Raw genomic sequence first — 16,008 nt, 5'->3', positions numbered from 1 at the left:
TTGAGTTTATCGTGTTTAGACAGGCAAACAGATGTTGCGGGGGACTTTGTTTTATAATACATTTTTAGAACTATTAAGAGGAATAATTCCATTGTACATGATTGTTACGTAACTTTAACCATAAATCCAGCGCACAAGTGATTTAAATTTAATATACTTGTATTTAAAATATATACTTGTAATATTTGTAAGGGAAATAAATAAAAAAAAAATCGTAGCAGTAATTCTTGAGACTAGCGTGTTCAAACAAACAAACTAATAAACAAACTCTTCAGCTTTATATAATAGTATAGATTCTTGCTCATAATATAAATGCATGTGAAAATGTTTGGATATTCTTTTATAGAGACAAGTGAACCGATTGGCACGAAATTTGGCACACGTATAGACTACCACATAGATTACTTTTGATTCCGGTAATTTAGTCTCATAATAATGGAAATTTAAATTTAATTTCTTAATTAGATGACACTGGCGTCTTTCAGTGTGGCTATGAATCACTACAATAATTTAGACATTTGTAGCAGGAAAGAGTTTTTACGTAGAGCTGTGAGCAACAGCTACATTATAATAAGACACAACATAATGTGGCGTTCCGTCGCGTCCACAATGTTTGCTGGCGATGATACGTAACAATAATAAAACAACTAAGTAGATTTAATGAGCAATTAATGAAAACTGCTTTACTCTAAACATCACTGCTATCGCTATAATTACGAATGAATAGCGCATAATTACATACTTTTCACGACTTACTGCGTTGTATTGTAACATTAGATCGTCAATACCTTGTTTAAACAGTTAAAATATATATTTCATATTAATTTAAATAGTTAAGACGTTTAACCTCTAATAAAGTAATTCCTAAAGAACATTTTTTATTGGAGCTTTTGTATCATCATCATCATCTCTGTGAACTGCACGATACCAACGCAGTTCCAAAAGAAAGATTAACGAAATTTCAAAAATTATAGTAATTGTCCTTAACGTACTATGATAGGTATGCAAAGTGCATCAAATATCCAGTTTCTTTGATCATTTAATTAATTTTTAGTAACTTTGCAGTTCTTGGTATTCTATCGAATCTGTTGACCGGATATGTTCTTAGAAGTCATATGTTATGAAATACGACCTGCGACGCAGTTGGGACTAGGCATTTAGTTGTTTCAACAAACGCCTCTCGGAGGCACACCCACGACGTTAATGGATGACTGCCCTATTACTATATTAACATCAAGTCGTCAATACTTAGGGCTGTGAGACATCTTGAATAATTATTTTAGTATATAACACTTGTGTATGATAATACGGTATCTCCTTTAACTGTTATATATATAATCCAATAGGAACTAGCTTATAGATATTCATATATGTGTTACATTATTTATGAACAAAACAAAAATTCACGTATACGTGTTAGTTTATTGTTGAAAAGTATTTCTATCTAAATGGCCACGTCTATAGTTCAGATTTTTTAAAATCTAATGGGAGTACAATAGAGTCGCACTCAATTGCCATCAAATGCTTTACCAAATTAGCAAATTTATTTCCATATAAACATGGAACATAAGTTGCTACACTCAGGCAAGTGTAGTAACTTTTGTAGTAATTTTAATGTTTACTATCATCAAAACAAAATAAAAATACCCAATAAATACAAGAGGTTTATTTTAAAAATCATTCAGCGTTTGGAGGCCAATAGACAATGGCTGTATATTTTTGCAATACCCTAATAAGATTCACAAATTAATGATGTCATATTTGTCTCTCGCAAAATGTCAACTGCATTAATTATTTAGAAGTGGCCGAATAGGTAGGTAGTACATACCAAATAGGATAGTCTGTGACAATATTTTTATAAAGGACACGTATGATCCTTCCCTCTGTCAAATGTATAAGATTTAGAGATCATGCGCACGTTTATAGAATCATATTAGTATGCGTAAAACTGAGAAGCGTCGAGGATTTATTTATGTGTGCGTTCATTTCGACACAATAACATTTGACTATGCATTCTGTACTTAAAATGTTATAGTGATACTTATTATGGTATATTTTTTATTCAGGTACAGAAGTACACCAACTGGAAATAGCTACAATAAAAATTGTAAGTAAGTATCTATATTCATCATTTTACTCTTGCAACCCTAATGGCAAAGTAGGGCATGTCGTCAAAACAATCTCGTGACTTCGCAATAGTAAATGATTTGTTTGGTAGACACACCTACTTCTAGCCAGGGTCGGACTAAGCCTTTAATCCTTGCACGGGAAACGATTCTAGACCTTACAGCGTAGTTCGTAAACGTATGTAGTAAACGTACCTAATATTATGCTGGCCTGCTTTATATTTGTATAAAAATAGGACCTGCTCCAAATAAATTATCAATGATCATTGCAGCGATGGTCAATGAACTGTAACTTGTTATCTATACTATACCCACCAAATGTACTGGGTTTACAATATATGCATCTAGTGGTGCGACCATTGTCAAAGAAAGTCACATCGATCACAATTCGCAGTGGCAATCTATAAACTAATTAATTATTCATTGGCGCGTCAATTTCACTTCACAGTCAAACAAGTCGTATGGAGTAAAATGCTTTTACTATTCTGTGGTGGGTATCCATTTTCAATACCGATGTTTCCAATAAAAACTTTTCATAATTCGACATAAATAATACCTATAAACGTAACATTGCACGTTACGTAAAACGTTAGTTACTATATTATAAATTTTGAATTATTTGCAATTAAATCAATATAATTCCAGACGCAATTAAAGATTACATTAATCTTCTTATAATCTTATTAAAAGATAATTTCGCATAATTTATAAGAATTAGTATATTTTCGTCACAACGGTGGATTATGTTGTTTTATTTATTTATTAAAATGTGGTTTAAGACTTTAAGATACCAATATCCTGAAATGGGCATAAAAAGAAGAGACATCTCGTCCTGCATGACTGCACTAAGCAGCAGTATGGCAACACACCGTGACAAAGACCGAACGTGGTAGTATAGATTTAACTAATCGAACTTTCGCAATTAAACCTTATTATAATGAACCTATGATCCATATTTGGCTAGCAGTGACAATTGTGCAAACTGCTCAGGGATAATCATCTCTCCTCTATCAATATTCCATGTGGACGCAACTGCGCTTACCTTCAGGGGCCTTATTCCCTATCCCGCACGTTATTTTGACAGTGCGTAACAAGCACGTAACACAACGCATCATGTTTGGGACTATAGAAATTTGGCTTACAGAATACCATTCCACGCACATTTCTCGAAGATAACATGACACGGCCGCGTTACGCGTTTACACTATCATACAGGATAAGGGCCCAGGTGCAGTTGCATCTTTATCGTGTCCCTATAAATACTGTGGCGCCGCATAAAATGTATGTTTATTTGCCATAAACAATAGTCAATTTGATGCTAATTCTCCCCTGCATAGACATCATACGACCAAGGTTAACAGTGAAACAGTAGCGGTCGTTGTTAACAACAGTTTAGTTGTGATGCAAACTGGCGATTTCCGTTCCGCGTTCAACGCACCCAATATGTACTGTCTATCAATCTCTATTGTCCTTTTATATCTCCATACGTATTGTTAACCCTCGCAAAAATACGCTTTTGCGTCGCAATGTTTAAATATTATTCTTTTGGTTTTATATCGACGACTTCACAATAAAAGAACGATATATTTTTGCGAAAAAGATTGGTTCACACTGGTTGGCATGCCAAGCGAATATTTATTTCATTTCACGGCGACTTATACAGTTAATTACGTTTTGGGGGGTGTAAATAGTTACTCTAACAAAATTGGTCTCACAGAAAATCCAACTAAATCTTAGACAATAATTGTGGGTAGCTAGATTTTGGGGAAGTTAGATGCCTCAATTGAATAGCTCAAATCAACATCGAACGTTCTCAAACTTTCATTTATCACTAAACCTTCATGGAAATTTCATTTTATGATAACCTATCAATAGATTTTCATTGTACTGAATCACTCATTCATACGATGGTTTTCCTCCAAAATGTAATAACACAGCTTGTTAGTTATTAAACATACTAAAATATTACATAGAAAACCTTATTTGTTATTTAAAATTCTTGGATATAACCAAATATATTTTGCTACAATCGAATAGATTTTTTTGGGACTTCAACCATACTGTTAAAACCACGGAAACCACTGCACCCTATTGGTCTACGGAACGCTGAATTAAGCAATAGCTGACATGCTCGTGACCGATTTATTTATTGAAATAATTGATAAGCACGAGTGCATTATTAAAATCACGTGGGATCACTACAGAGCCTCGTGTCACCCTGACACGATCGATTACAGATACTTCAATTACGAAGTGGAATACCTACTTATCGTATTTTTGATTATGATTATTTTTAATATATAATAAATAGTATTTGTGGTAATGACGTACCATTAATGATACGTGTAAAGATTTAGATATTAAAAAAAAAACAATAAAAACGTTATGCGCCTACGACGATATAGTAGATATCATCATTGTATGACGTTATGTTCTGGTACAATAATTCGTCAATCAGTGATTTATATCGAGTTTTGACAGCCATGTTTCGGCATCTGGTGTCACTTGGTGCATATAGAGGACATAATAAATGATCGCTGTATGCCGCTATCTACATCTTAACAGATACAAGTAATAACAAATCAATATATAAATAGCGCGCTGCTTTGCATTTGAAACCCTAACACCAGACACCAAATTCACGTTGCCAAATAGATAATTTTTTTTTAACGGTAAGCCAGGACACTCTCCAACTCAGTTGTCCGGCAGCAATAAAAGAAGACATTGTAAGGATCGCGAATCGAATCTGGTTGCGACTGGCTCGGGATTGGGAAACGTGGCATGGTAGAGAAAATATTATACCCAGCAGTGGGGATGTATTGGTTGAGGATGATAATGTTTTTAAACAGCGGTTGCACACTGGTGGCTCTCGTACTCTAGTAACAGATCATTGAGTATCGTCGAAGTTACACTGGCGCACTAACGGATAGTAGGGAAAAGAGATCTGTGAAGAACCTGGTGTATTCTAAATTAGAAAATCGCTGTGAAAAATGTTACTATTGTATTACTTTATCATCACCCGCGCAATACACAGACCATTAAAACCTTCCAGAGATATTTATAGAACTAGGAAATAGTATTCAGATTAAGCAACGCAGTGTAAGCAATAATTCAAAATAGAAATGTATACATAAAAATATATTAGTATGAAAAACATTGATGGATGTGCCGATAAGATATAGCCGTCAGCGCAACAATGTCAATGATGAATTACTTTACATTTATTATTTTACGCCATTGCGTTTTACGCAATGTAATTTTTACGTTATAATCAACATAGGTTTTTTTTCAAGGATTTAAGGAGAGTATTTCCATAAATGAGAGTGTTAACGGGTGCGCTTTGGAGGTATTTGCCAGTATCACTTCATTTTCCAACCTTGCTTAGCACAGCTCTTGTGCCTTTGACTTTTGACAGCTTTGCTACGCATCCTTGCACAACTATCTCGTGTAAGTTTTGTGGAAACGCACCCTAAGCGAGATTTATAACAGCGAGAAAAGGAGAATTTGATTTCCGCACGCTGTCTGCATGCATTCGGAAAGCTGGTCGAATGTTACAGAAGTATTTAAATATTTCTGCAAATGTTAACGCATCTAGAAACTCTTGTGCATTACATGGCTGCGATAACTGGCTAGCATAAACTTAACTTTATGGTTCATGAGGTAATAACCGCGAGGAAAGCTCGGGGTAAGGTTGCAGTTTACATTCTATTAATTAGAAGTTGTGCAACAACGGGCGAGCACAATATGTAATAGGTGCTTAGGCCCAGTGATTCATAGATAATACCTTAAGTATGTACTTATAGAATATCATGTGAAAGTTTTCCGACATATGACGACGCGATCTTTTATCACGTACAAAATATGTATTATTATTTATTATTCCTGGAAATACATAATTCGGAGTAACGATAAAGGATTTCCGGACCTCGATAGTTCGCCCAGTTTTTTATTCCATCAAAACAGCTCTCACATAAAAGTATCATACATATTGCATATATTCAAATATCGCCTTAGGACAACAATAAAGATCCCGTCGAATACGTAAAAGGAAGTTCAAAACAAATAACATCGATTGAAATTAACATAAAATCAGAGATGGGTTATTTCTGTCTATAATCTGTCAAAGCGTTCGCGATTCGCGAGATACACTCGACGCATACAAATTAAGATGTATCGTAAATTCTCCTTTTATATTACGTGATTGATAACTTCAAGTTATAAGTGTGATTGTATATCAGATATGACAGCATTACTTTCATTCTAAAAATATAATGTAGGTATATACAGAGTGTCCCACGGCAATGGTACAAGTACGGAATGTATTTTAAATATTTACTGAAAGAAATTTATTTACGTAATTCTGATTCAGCAAACAATTGAATCTGCATTCAAAGATTTTTGAAATATCAACCGTCTTAAGTGGAAATCGAACCCGGTTCGAAGGCTCGATCAATGGTTATTTTTTTTTCAAATAACATAGTGTCTTAAATATAAGGAAGACCACCCCTGAATAGCTGCCCGGAGCCGACCCGACGCCCCAACTACTACACACCACCACGCCAACCCTCCCAAAATGTAGCATGATAAACACAACACGAAATTCGACGTGTTTAGTTGAAGTTGCGACGTTAATTGAGATGATTGTGGTCGAGAAACCAAAGGCGTGAGTCACATGTTAGGCTCTGGACCAATGAAAATGAAACGACAGGGGCTCTCGTGCCGCGTTTTTCGTCACATTCTAAGGGGCTTGCACACTTTTTCGAAACATATTTGTTTAGACTAAGATCCATTATATTCAATAAAATGATTCAGTTTTTGTACCGAGGGTACTGTTCAGAATTCAGATCAACAAAGACGTTGACCATAAACATATGACCTAGAAACATTACGATATGATTTCCTATTAATTATTTCTTCCGTGATTACTTTCTAGTCGTGTTCACAATCATTATTTACTTAATAAATTTTTGGCGAAAGGCTCCCTTATAACATCATGGAGCGGAATAGAAACGGTAGAAAGTGGATGCACCAGTTGCGTCTCTGCCTACCTATTTGGCAATGAAAGGCGTGAGTGTGTTTGTGTTTATAATACGACAGAAGATTATGAAAATAATTTTACAATCGGAATAATAAACGATTATACATCGAACAGATCTTGGTAACTATATTAAGTATACATTCGCAATTTGCTATTAAATAGATGATCGTAAAATTTTAAAATATAGTTTTTAAACGATACACTATGCTTTACATTATAGTAATAATTTTAATTATATACCAAGTTATTAACATGCCAGCGCTATCTATTAGCATCTAAAGAAATTAACACGTGAAGTTTATTTTTAACGACAAAAGATGTCATCATCGGTTCTATTTCTGAGATTGTCTCCCTATTTTATAAAAATACTAGCCAACAATAAATTGATACAAAACGTGTTTCGCTCCACATAGAGTGGTATATTTCTAGAAGTTTCCCAATATAAGGGGTGCCTTCATTATTTGGGCCGCACGGTTGCACATAAAGTTGTGGAACGTCTCGCAACGTTGCGCGCGCTGTTGTGCAGCATTACCAACGAGAATATAACCGCCTTTCTAATAAATAGGTGTATTTACGTGGAAAGATCGTCCATATGACCTCAATAAAATAAAGAAATATAAGTATTTCTATAGCTATAGCAATTAAAGTATCAAGACGTTACCTCCGCTCTCGAAATTTTTTAATGATTATAAATTTAAAATCACTTACCGTAGAGTGCCGCCAGAAGCTAATGAGTGCGTGTATGTCGGTCGCCGGCGCGAGGAGAAGGTAATCCCGCCACTCATCGTAGCTGATGTTCAGGCTGCCATCCTGGTCCATCCTGCAGACAAACTTGTTCAATCCCGTGGCCAACATGAACAACATATTCTAGCAACATTAATGGTTCGCAGTCTCGAAGCTTTGCTTGAGGAATGTAATGACGGATCGAAGCGATATTTTATATTACATAACGTCTACTTTTATTGAGATTTTTTTAATACATTATCCTACAGTATAATTAGCAACTCTTTACAATAGCAATGACTGCCTCGGGGTGTCGTACTGCATGCGCAGTACGACAGCGCTCTGAGGTCCTTGGTTGGAATCCCGGGTCGGGTAAAATGATATTTGGGATTTTCTGCTCAGTATCAGCCCGGAGTTTGGAATTTATGCCCGACATGGCGATAGGCTCGCCCCCTATCACATCATGGGTCGAAACAAACTCGGCGAAAAGTGGGTGCCCTGGTTGCGCCTCTGTATACTTCCTCGGGAATAAATGTTTGATGTTGTGTGTGTACAATAGCAATAAGACAAATGGTATTTCATTAGCATCTTCTAAAACATTATCTAGCAAATTGTTTCTTCACATTATACATAAATATTTGAACGCAGCCGTTTTTATTCTGGTTCCTTTGCGTAATGGTGAAGGTCCGCACATACAATTAGTTCAATAAAAATAATATAGATGGCGATATATGGGTATATTTATAAACTATTCTCTACGGGAACGTTTATTTGATTAGTAGATATCGTTAGTTAGCTAATTTATCCTTATGTAATAAATTTCTAAATGTTACTCTCCATGATTATATAATTCTTTTTTTTTTTCAGTTTTTATTAGTCAGTTAATTAATTTTAAGGACATTCCACTTACGAGAATTTAAGTCTAATTGAAGTGCCCTATATTTAAATAGGAATTATTAGTTTCATTTTATTCTTCATATGTATTCTATACGTCATATTATTATAACTCATTGAATTCAATTCGTATAGTTATGACCATTGATTGGACTACCTAGAGTAATAATGGTAAATAAACTTATAACTTTGTTAACTCGATGGATTATATTAAGGGAAAGCCTTAGTACAGGCTTTTCTTAAAATAAAAATTTAAATACTTTATTTATCATAGACAAACAAAGTCGCACTTATAATACGACATAAAAAATATAAGAATAATAATTATTATTTCTAAATAACTTTGATCACTTATATAACTACGGACATTTTAAATTACGGATATAATTCTTAAAGAATACAAGGCATAAGGTAAAATAATATAGCCCCCTCGGGTTGACAGGTAGGGGGAAATAAAAGGATAACGAATGGCGATCTTCACTGGCGAGGACATGAACCCTAATCTAGCTAACCTGCCAGCCCTTCTATTTATTATTTACTTACGGGACTAGTAAGTATTGAGAGTAAATAGTCCGTTCATAGATTCTTACAAAAAAAGCAAACAACTTTCAATTAAGGCGATACCTCAAGGTCCATTTTCATACATTTTGTTTCACCTTTAATCTGGGTAACTAAACAAGTATTGGCAAGTAAAGAATTTAAATTCACGTCTAGTTAGTGATTAGTTCTCGCAGTTGAAAGAAAAACGTAAAAATAATTAATAATCATGGATATTTCTGCCTTTAAAATTTCGTCATATTAAATTTTTAAGGCCGAAATATCCATGATTATTAATTATTTTTACGTTTTTCTTTCAACTGCGAGAACTAATCACTAACTAGACGTGAATTTAAATTCTTTACTTGCCAATACTTGTTTAGTTACCCAGATTAAAGGTGAAACAAAATGTATGAAAATGGACCTTGAGGTATCGCCTTAACCAAATGAGTTGACATGGAAACATTAGACACAGGCAATCAAGTAATTACTGATGTCCCTGAACGTTGTACTAAGCTAATAATATGCTATAATAGCTATGATATGAAAGATAAAGATCATATGAACTGTTCTGTACCCTTAACAATGTCGTTTCTAAAACGCATGGAACACCCGTAGTTGATTCTATATTCCGAATCACAACTAGAAGTAATCGCATAAAGTTATGTTTTGGGACTGAGATAGAATCTTTAGGACCATTTACATCGAACGAAAGAGAGCTATGCCCATTACTCTTAGAGACCCAGAAGTGTGCACTGAACAAATTATTATGTTTATGGTTAATACTATAAACATACAATAATTTAAAATCTAATTAAAAGTCCGCTAGATATTGTTATTAAAAATGCCGTCATAAGCACGCTAACAAATCATAAAAAAACTAAACAAATAGTTGTACAATTTGGTTACCAATAGAAAACAAAATATCTATCTTCAATTTCATATGGTTTTATTGGTATTTATTACACGTATACAAAATATATTTTAGGTTCACGTGCCTGCTTTGAATTCCCGCTATCTTGTAAGATATAATCATTTAAATAATTCATTAAAATAAAAATAGCAAATACTTGTGGCAGACTTTTAAAAATGCTTAAAAATAACTAAGTATCTTAAATTATGAGCTGTTCACTTGAATGACTTAATGATGTCCACATCTCGCCTTGAAATGTGAAAGGCTCTTTGTTATATCTTAAAGTCAGTCTGAAGACTGATAAAATTGGTTATGCGGTATGCCATATCGTACAGCTAATATGTTTTTTTTTTTCAATTATTATTCACCCAGTTTCATTCATAATTAAGGACGAATGGTCTTCATTACAAGCACCACGAGCATACGCCGTAAAATCGATGGAACAACAAAAATAAACAGTCATGAATAAAACGAGCTAATTATAAAGTTACACTGTTCCGTGTCGGTACTATTAGCGTCTAACGATACAGAAACTTCACGAAAGGGCTGATTTTAAACCTAGCGACGAGTATAGAACTAATGACGTTTGATATTTCTGGAGCACGTGCCTATGTAACAAAGCAACAATGATTTACAGACGTTTTCCATAAACAATCCCATCCTCAATCCTCGATCCGATTCTGAGAATGAACCAATCGAAATAACACATCTGTAAGCATGGTTCTGATTGGTTCATTTTTGAAATAAACCGAAAAATGGATGGGATAGGTTATTGAAAATGGTGGTTAGTGATGCAGATCGCTTGTGAATACAATGAGAATAATAATTTTTGTGACGTCGCTCTATATTTCAGGGGTTTCTTTGTCTAATTTGGAATGTATTGACGTAACCGCTCGTGAATTTAGTGAAATGCTCATAAACAATTTGTGAGACTACGCTCATAACTATGACACATTAAATAATTCGCTAAAATACTGGCCAGGGAATAAAAACATTTCAAATTAAAATTTCGAATACCATGAAGGAAACTCCAAGTTCACAGTTTTCAAGAAATAACAATATATGAAACTAACGTACCCCGTCAACCATAGATAAGAATTTATAATAAGTACAAATTTAACACGCTCAGACAAGGGCTCAATATTAACACAAAATCATTAATAATATGCAAATGTCATTTGTACATTAGCGTATGTATAGCGGTGGAAGCGAGAGACTACATGAGCTTTTTCTTACATTTTCCTCTCGACTTACCGCCAAAATATTGGCCAAAGGGGTTTTCTGAAACATTTATCATTCTTTTACTAATAGTTACATTTATTTTGTCGGAAGAATAGACATTTATCGCAATCCTAACCCTTAACAATAAGCATAAATACTTATAAAAAAAAAAGTAAATATACCACACAAATAAACAGAAAGTAATAAAACGTTCGCTCTGTCAGCATAATATAAAAACTATCGCATTGCTCTGAATGTAAATATTGCGTAGACTACAAAATAATTTACCTTTTCAGTAAATTTGTTGCTTCATTGCGTCCGATTGCAATTCCTAGGTCGGCAAAAGCCGATATGAGCTCTTCCAGATCCACTTTTCCTGAAATCATAAGGTAGAAATATAATTTACTGTTGTAATTTGGGTCTGCTATAATTTTTATTATAGTCTTACAAGATAATTATTTTTCTAAAAAACACCTAGAAGTAGAAGACGAGTCTTAACTAGAAGTTAGCAAGTGTTATAGTAGCCTATAAAGTTAAATTATTTTCATAAATTTAGATTACATTTACGGTGAAAATCTATTGTTCAAAGTCAATATATTTTCTTTTTTGTGGGAAACTCATGTCAAAATATTTCATGTAAAACCCTAAGACAATTTTATCAACTTACCATCCTGGTTCTTGTCGATATGCGAGAATTGCAACCGAAGGTTTTTCTCATGTTCCCTGACGTAATGGATGAACTCGGATAGCGTGACGTCGCCAGCTTCTTTCCAGCCTGACTTTGCCAAGAATTTCTGGGAAAATACCAGATTATTATAAATTCAATCGCTAATGTGTAATTTTTCTTTTATATTTGTTTTTATTACTTTCAATGATGAGACGAATTACCATTCGCCTAATGGTAAACGATACGACTGCCCGTAAAAAGTAGAAACACTATCCAATACCTTGCATTACAAAGTATTGTTTGGTATTATACTGCGCTGGCCATCCTGCGACGTAAGATGTTAAGTCTCATTATATCCAGTAGTTACACTGGCTACATTGTACTTTGTACCGGAACACAACAGTGACTACACACTGCTGCTGAGGCAGAAATAAACATTGCGTTGGTACCTACCAGGGCGGATGCTCACGTAATATGAGAGACCTACCACCAGTAAAAATTTAAGTAACACTTAAGTATTTCCAATATTGAAATTTATGTGTGTAAAATTAATTAATATTAAGTATAATTTTGGCTATTACGGGTGACTCATGATTGCAAATTGCAGGGTTGAGTCATACGTAAAAGAATTTATCGACATACGTAATCTATCCTTAATTGGATTTGCTTATGATAGGTTCACCTATATCACCAATGATGGGATACACCACCCGTTGCAAGTGTCCAATAATATTGATGGAACAAGCTATTTTTGACTTCACAACCACAAAACAGGGCTCAACATTTATCTACACAGACTACCATAACCCAAAGGTACATGGTCCACAGCCACATAAATTCATTAAACTTACTTTCTTTTGTATACTGGAATCAATTATAACAATTGGATAATGTGATCAAGTTACCCGTTGACCTTTGAAGACTCAATGTTGGCCTCTATCATTGTGCGTTATTGACTTTCATTCAATGCTCTTTATTTAATTTGCCACGCTTTGCAAAGGTCGCACTTTATGAAGTGAAGCATTATGGAAATATGTAACTTTTTTATTGCAGATGGCAAACCATTTATCTACATGCTGATATATGGTATGAAAAAAACAAACAACAATCTCAAACATACTACCATTTGAAAATGCTGAATTGGTACTTATTGAAAGTTACACAACTTAACGGTTTGCCTGACAAGTGATCATCAGCACAATAATTGTTGATGAGTTGCCAGATTGAGATTTCACACAACTCTTGTTCATCTTATATAGCAATCAATTAAAGGACCTACAATCGATCAATAAGCCTATCACAATACACTATTGAATGTATGCGGGCATGAATCATTTTGGTATTATGTCATTCGCATCAATCCATATTTCATATTGTCAGTATGAGAATACCATCTAGTAATAGTATTTTGAGTGCTAAAAACAATCCAATTTTATGCTTATAAATGTGAAAATAAATAGTTATTAAGATGTCCATTAATAGAAAATGCAAAAACTACTAAACAGATTTGAATGAATTTCTGTACTTTTCATTCTGAAAAAGGTGTAACATTTATTATTGGAAAGATTTTCACACAAATGGGATACAAAAGTAAATGTAATACAGTATATTTGACATGTGCACAACACATTTATGGATATTTTACACCAAAATGTAAAATGGATTTGTATTAAAACTTGGCTCTATGCCAGGTCAAACACTACTCAACCAATTGCAATGTAATTCTAGTACACACATTAAAACTAGTGTAATATTACGGGATATAGAGCAATATACAAATTGTTTCAACAAAGACACCAAACTATGTTTAAATAGGTGTGGATTTTATACAATTTATTGTTAGTCATGTATACACTGCATTATAAATTGGATTTAAAATTGAATAACTCATTTATTTTAAGGATAAAGCATTTTGTCCCGTGTTTAATAGATTGTGATCATGTAATATAAATGTAATGGACTAAAATGGAGTTTTTAATTCGATAGAGTGATTTGACAGGTGGGGTGTTGCTAGAGGTACAGGAATGTTAATAGTTATAAGGCAAATGTATGTTAGTAAGTAATCAATGTTATGTTAATTGATAATATATAATTGTTATAATTAGCATTAGTGTAAGTGAACTTAAATTGATTCTACAGAATGAAGTAGATTCGAACCTAATTATACATAGATAAAAATACTAGTTTTAGAGGTAATAATGTAATTATGAATAGTTTTTTCTAATAATCAAATATTGTTATAGAATCGAAACTAAATATCCTAAAATCATTCCGTTTTTTCAATAGAATCTGTTTTTTGTCAATAAGACCAGTATTATAGGGTAACTGACAACATTTGTGCATTAACAGTTGCCAAACTATTATATTGCAAATGTGAGCAAAATTTCATAAATTTTATTATTCTTAAGGCAGAGGTTTATTGGTAACACAAATTGCATAATTAACAAAATTCATTCCAAATATTCTTAGATTTTTAAACAATGTAATTTTTTTAATTTCTTCATAAATTGTAGGTAAGTAGTAACACATAATGTTACGTTATTATACTTCTTAATTCCATGAGTATTGGAATTTACCACAATTTGCCTAGTTTATTTTTAAATTAAATGTTGGAAAAGTTTGTAACATGTAGCAAAAGTATATTGAGTTGTAATTATAGTTATACTACAGAATAAAATTTAACAAAATATAATCTGTAACAGGTTATCTGGATTAGGTTATTAGGTACCCATTATCCTGCTTTAATTCACATCTTTAAAATAATGTCATTGCATAACATAGTGTTATTTTAATAATGTTATGCCTGTGGATAAAAAGATAACATTTTAAGAAACTATTTTACATAATACGAAGACAAGTTAATCAAAAATCTAAATTCAGATTATAGATAATAATATATCTGACATGTCAATAGAGAGAGAAGAAAATCTTGACATATCAGTGATTTATTTGTCCCCAGTCCCTACATAACCCATAGTTTATGAATATTTTAGACAAGAAATTTTGTATGTTAATCATATGTACTTAATACTTTTAAGTATGTACATATTATTTAATACAGAATAATAATAATGAGGTGTACTTTACACTTCTTTCTCTACAGTCCTATGTTTAATGAAAGATATTACTTCCATGTAATACAGAGAAAATTTTAGTATAATTTCCTAAATGAATGTAAGTATGTGTTGTGTGAAGTATAAAGAAAGTACTATACTTAATACGTGTTACATGTGGATGTAATGTAAAGCCAAATAATTAACATGCCACACTTTCTAAATAAAAAAAAATGATCGCGTAAGGGGAATCATTGTGAAGGGTGCATTTTATATTCAATTTTAAATTGCGAATGAATCACAGCACACGTGTCGCTGCGTTGCACAGCGAACAACTCATCGGAAGGTAAAACCGTTAGTTGGTACATAATTAGGAAATGTTCATTCTAACCTCTGCATAGCTGCGATTGATGTGCGGAGCCAGCTCCTTGAGGGCGACCGACAGGTCATGGATATCAATCTTGCCGTTTCCATCTGTGTCTAATTTAGAAAACAATTTTTCTAGCCTTTCTTCGTCTTCTTTTGGCAATTCTTCTATTTCCAACGGCGGATGACACTGTACCATGGTGTGTATCGTCAGCGTAAGTACAGTTTTCTAATGAACACGACGATATTACATAAGGTTTTGTGGTGGCATACATTACTCTAGTCTAACTTGGAGATATACGTGGTCAGTAACATTTTTGGGAACCCGCACTCGTTTTGGCATTGAATGAATTTTGACAGCTAGTCGCTGCCGCACTGCCGCACACACCCACATACGCAACACCACTAGAGAACGTCCGTGTCCTAATAAATAATCAAATCACACGAAGCCAACTTACGTCCTTGTGTTT

General features: G+C 33.5%; 1 protein-coding gene across 1 annotated transcript in view; it reads right to left on the bottom strand.

Annotated features, from left to right (window-relative positions):
• Positions 1-15,976, bottom strand: part of LOC115445601 (calcium-binding mitochondrial carrier protein SCaMC-2) — a 52,366-nt gene extending 36,390 nt beyond the window's left edge. Inside the window, exons 1-4 of the mRNA XM_037443909.1 lie at positions 15,564-15,976; positions 12,120-12,246; positions 11,741-11,828; positions 7,873-7,984 (exon numbers count right to left, since the gene is read on the bottom strand). Of these exons, the coding sequence (XP_037299806.1) occupies positions 7,873-7,984; positions 11,741-11,828; positions 12,120-12,246; positions 15,564-15,737 (501 nt within the window). The 5' untranslated portion in view covers positions 15,738-15,976. The remainder of the gene's footprint in view (positions 1-7,872; positions 7,985-11,740; positions 11,829-12,119; positions 12,247-15,563) is intronic.
• Between the last annotated feature and the right edge of the window lie 32 nt (positions 15,977-16,008).

The sequence above is a fragment of the Manduca sexta genome, chromosome 27 (assembly GCF_014839805.1).
Source record: "Manduca sexta isolate Smith_Timp_Sample1 chromosome 27, JHU_Msex_v1.0, whole genome shotgun sequence".
Taxonomy (NCBI): domain Eukaryota; kingdom Metazoa; phylum Arthropoda; class Insecta; order Lepidoptera; family Sphingidae; genus Manduca; species Manduca sexta.
Note: the sequence above shows the minus strand (reverse complement) of the source record. Positions and strands in the feature narration are given on the sequence as shown.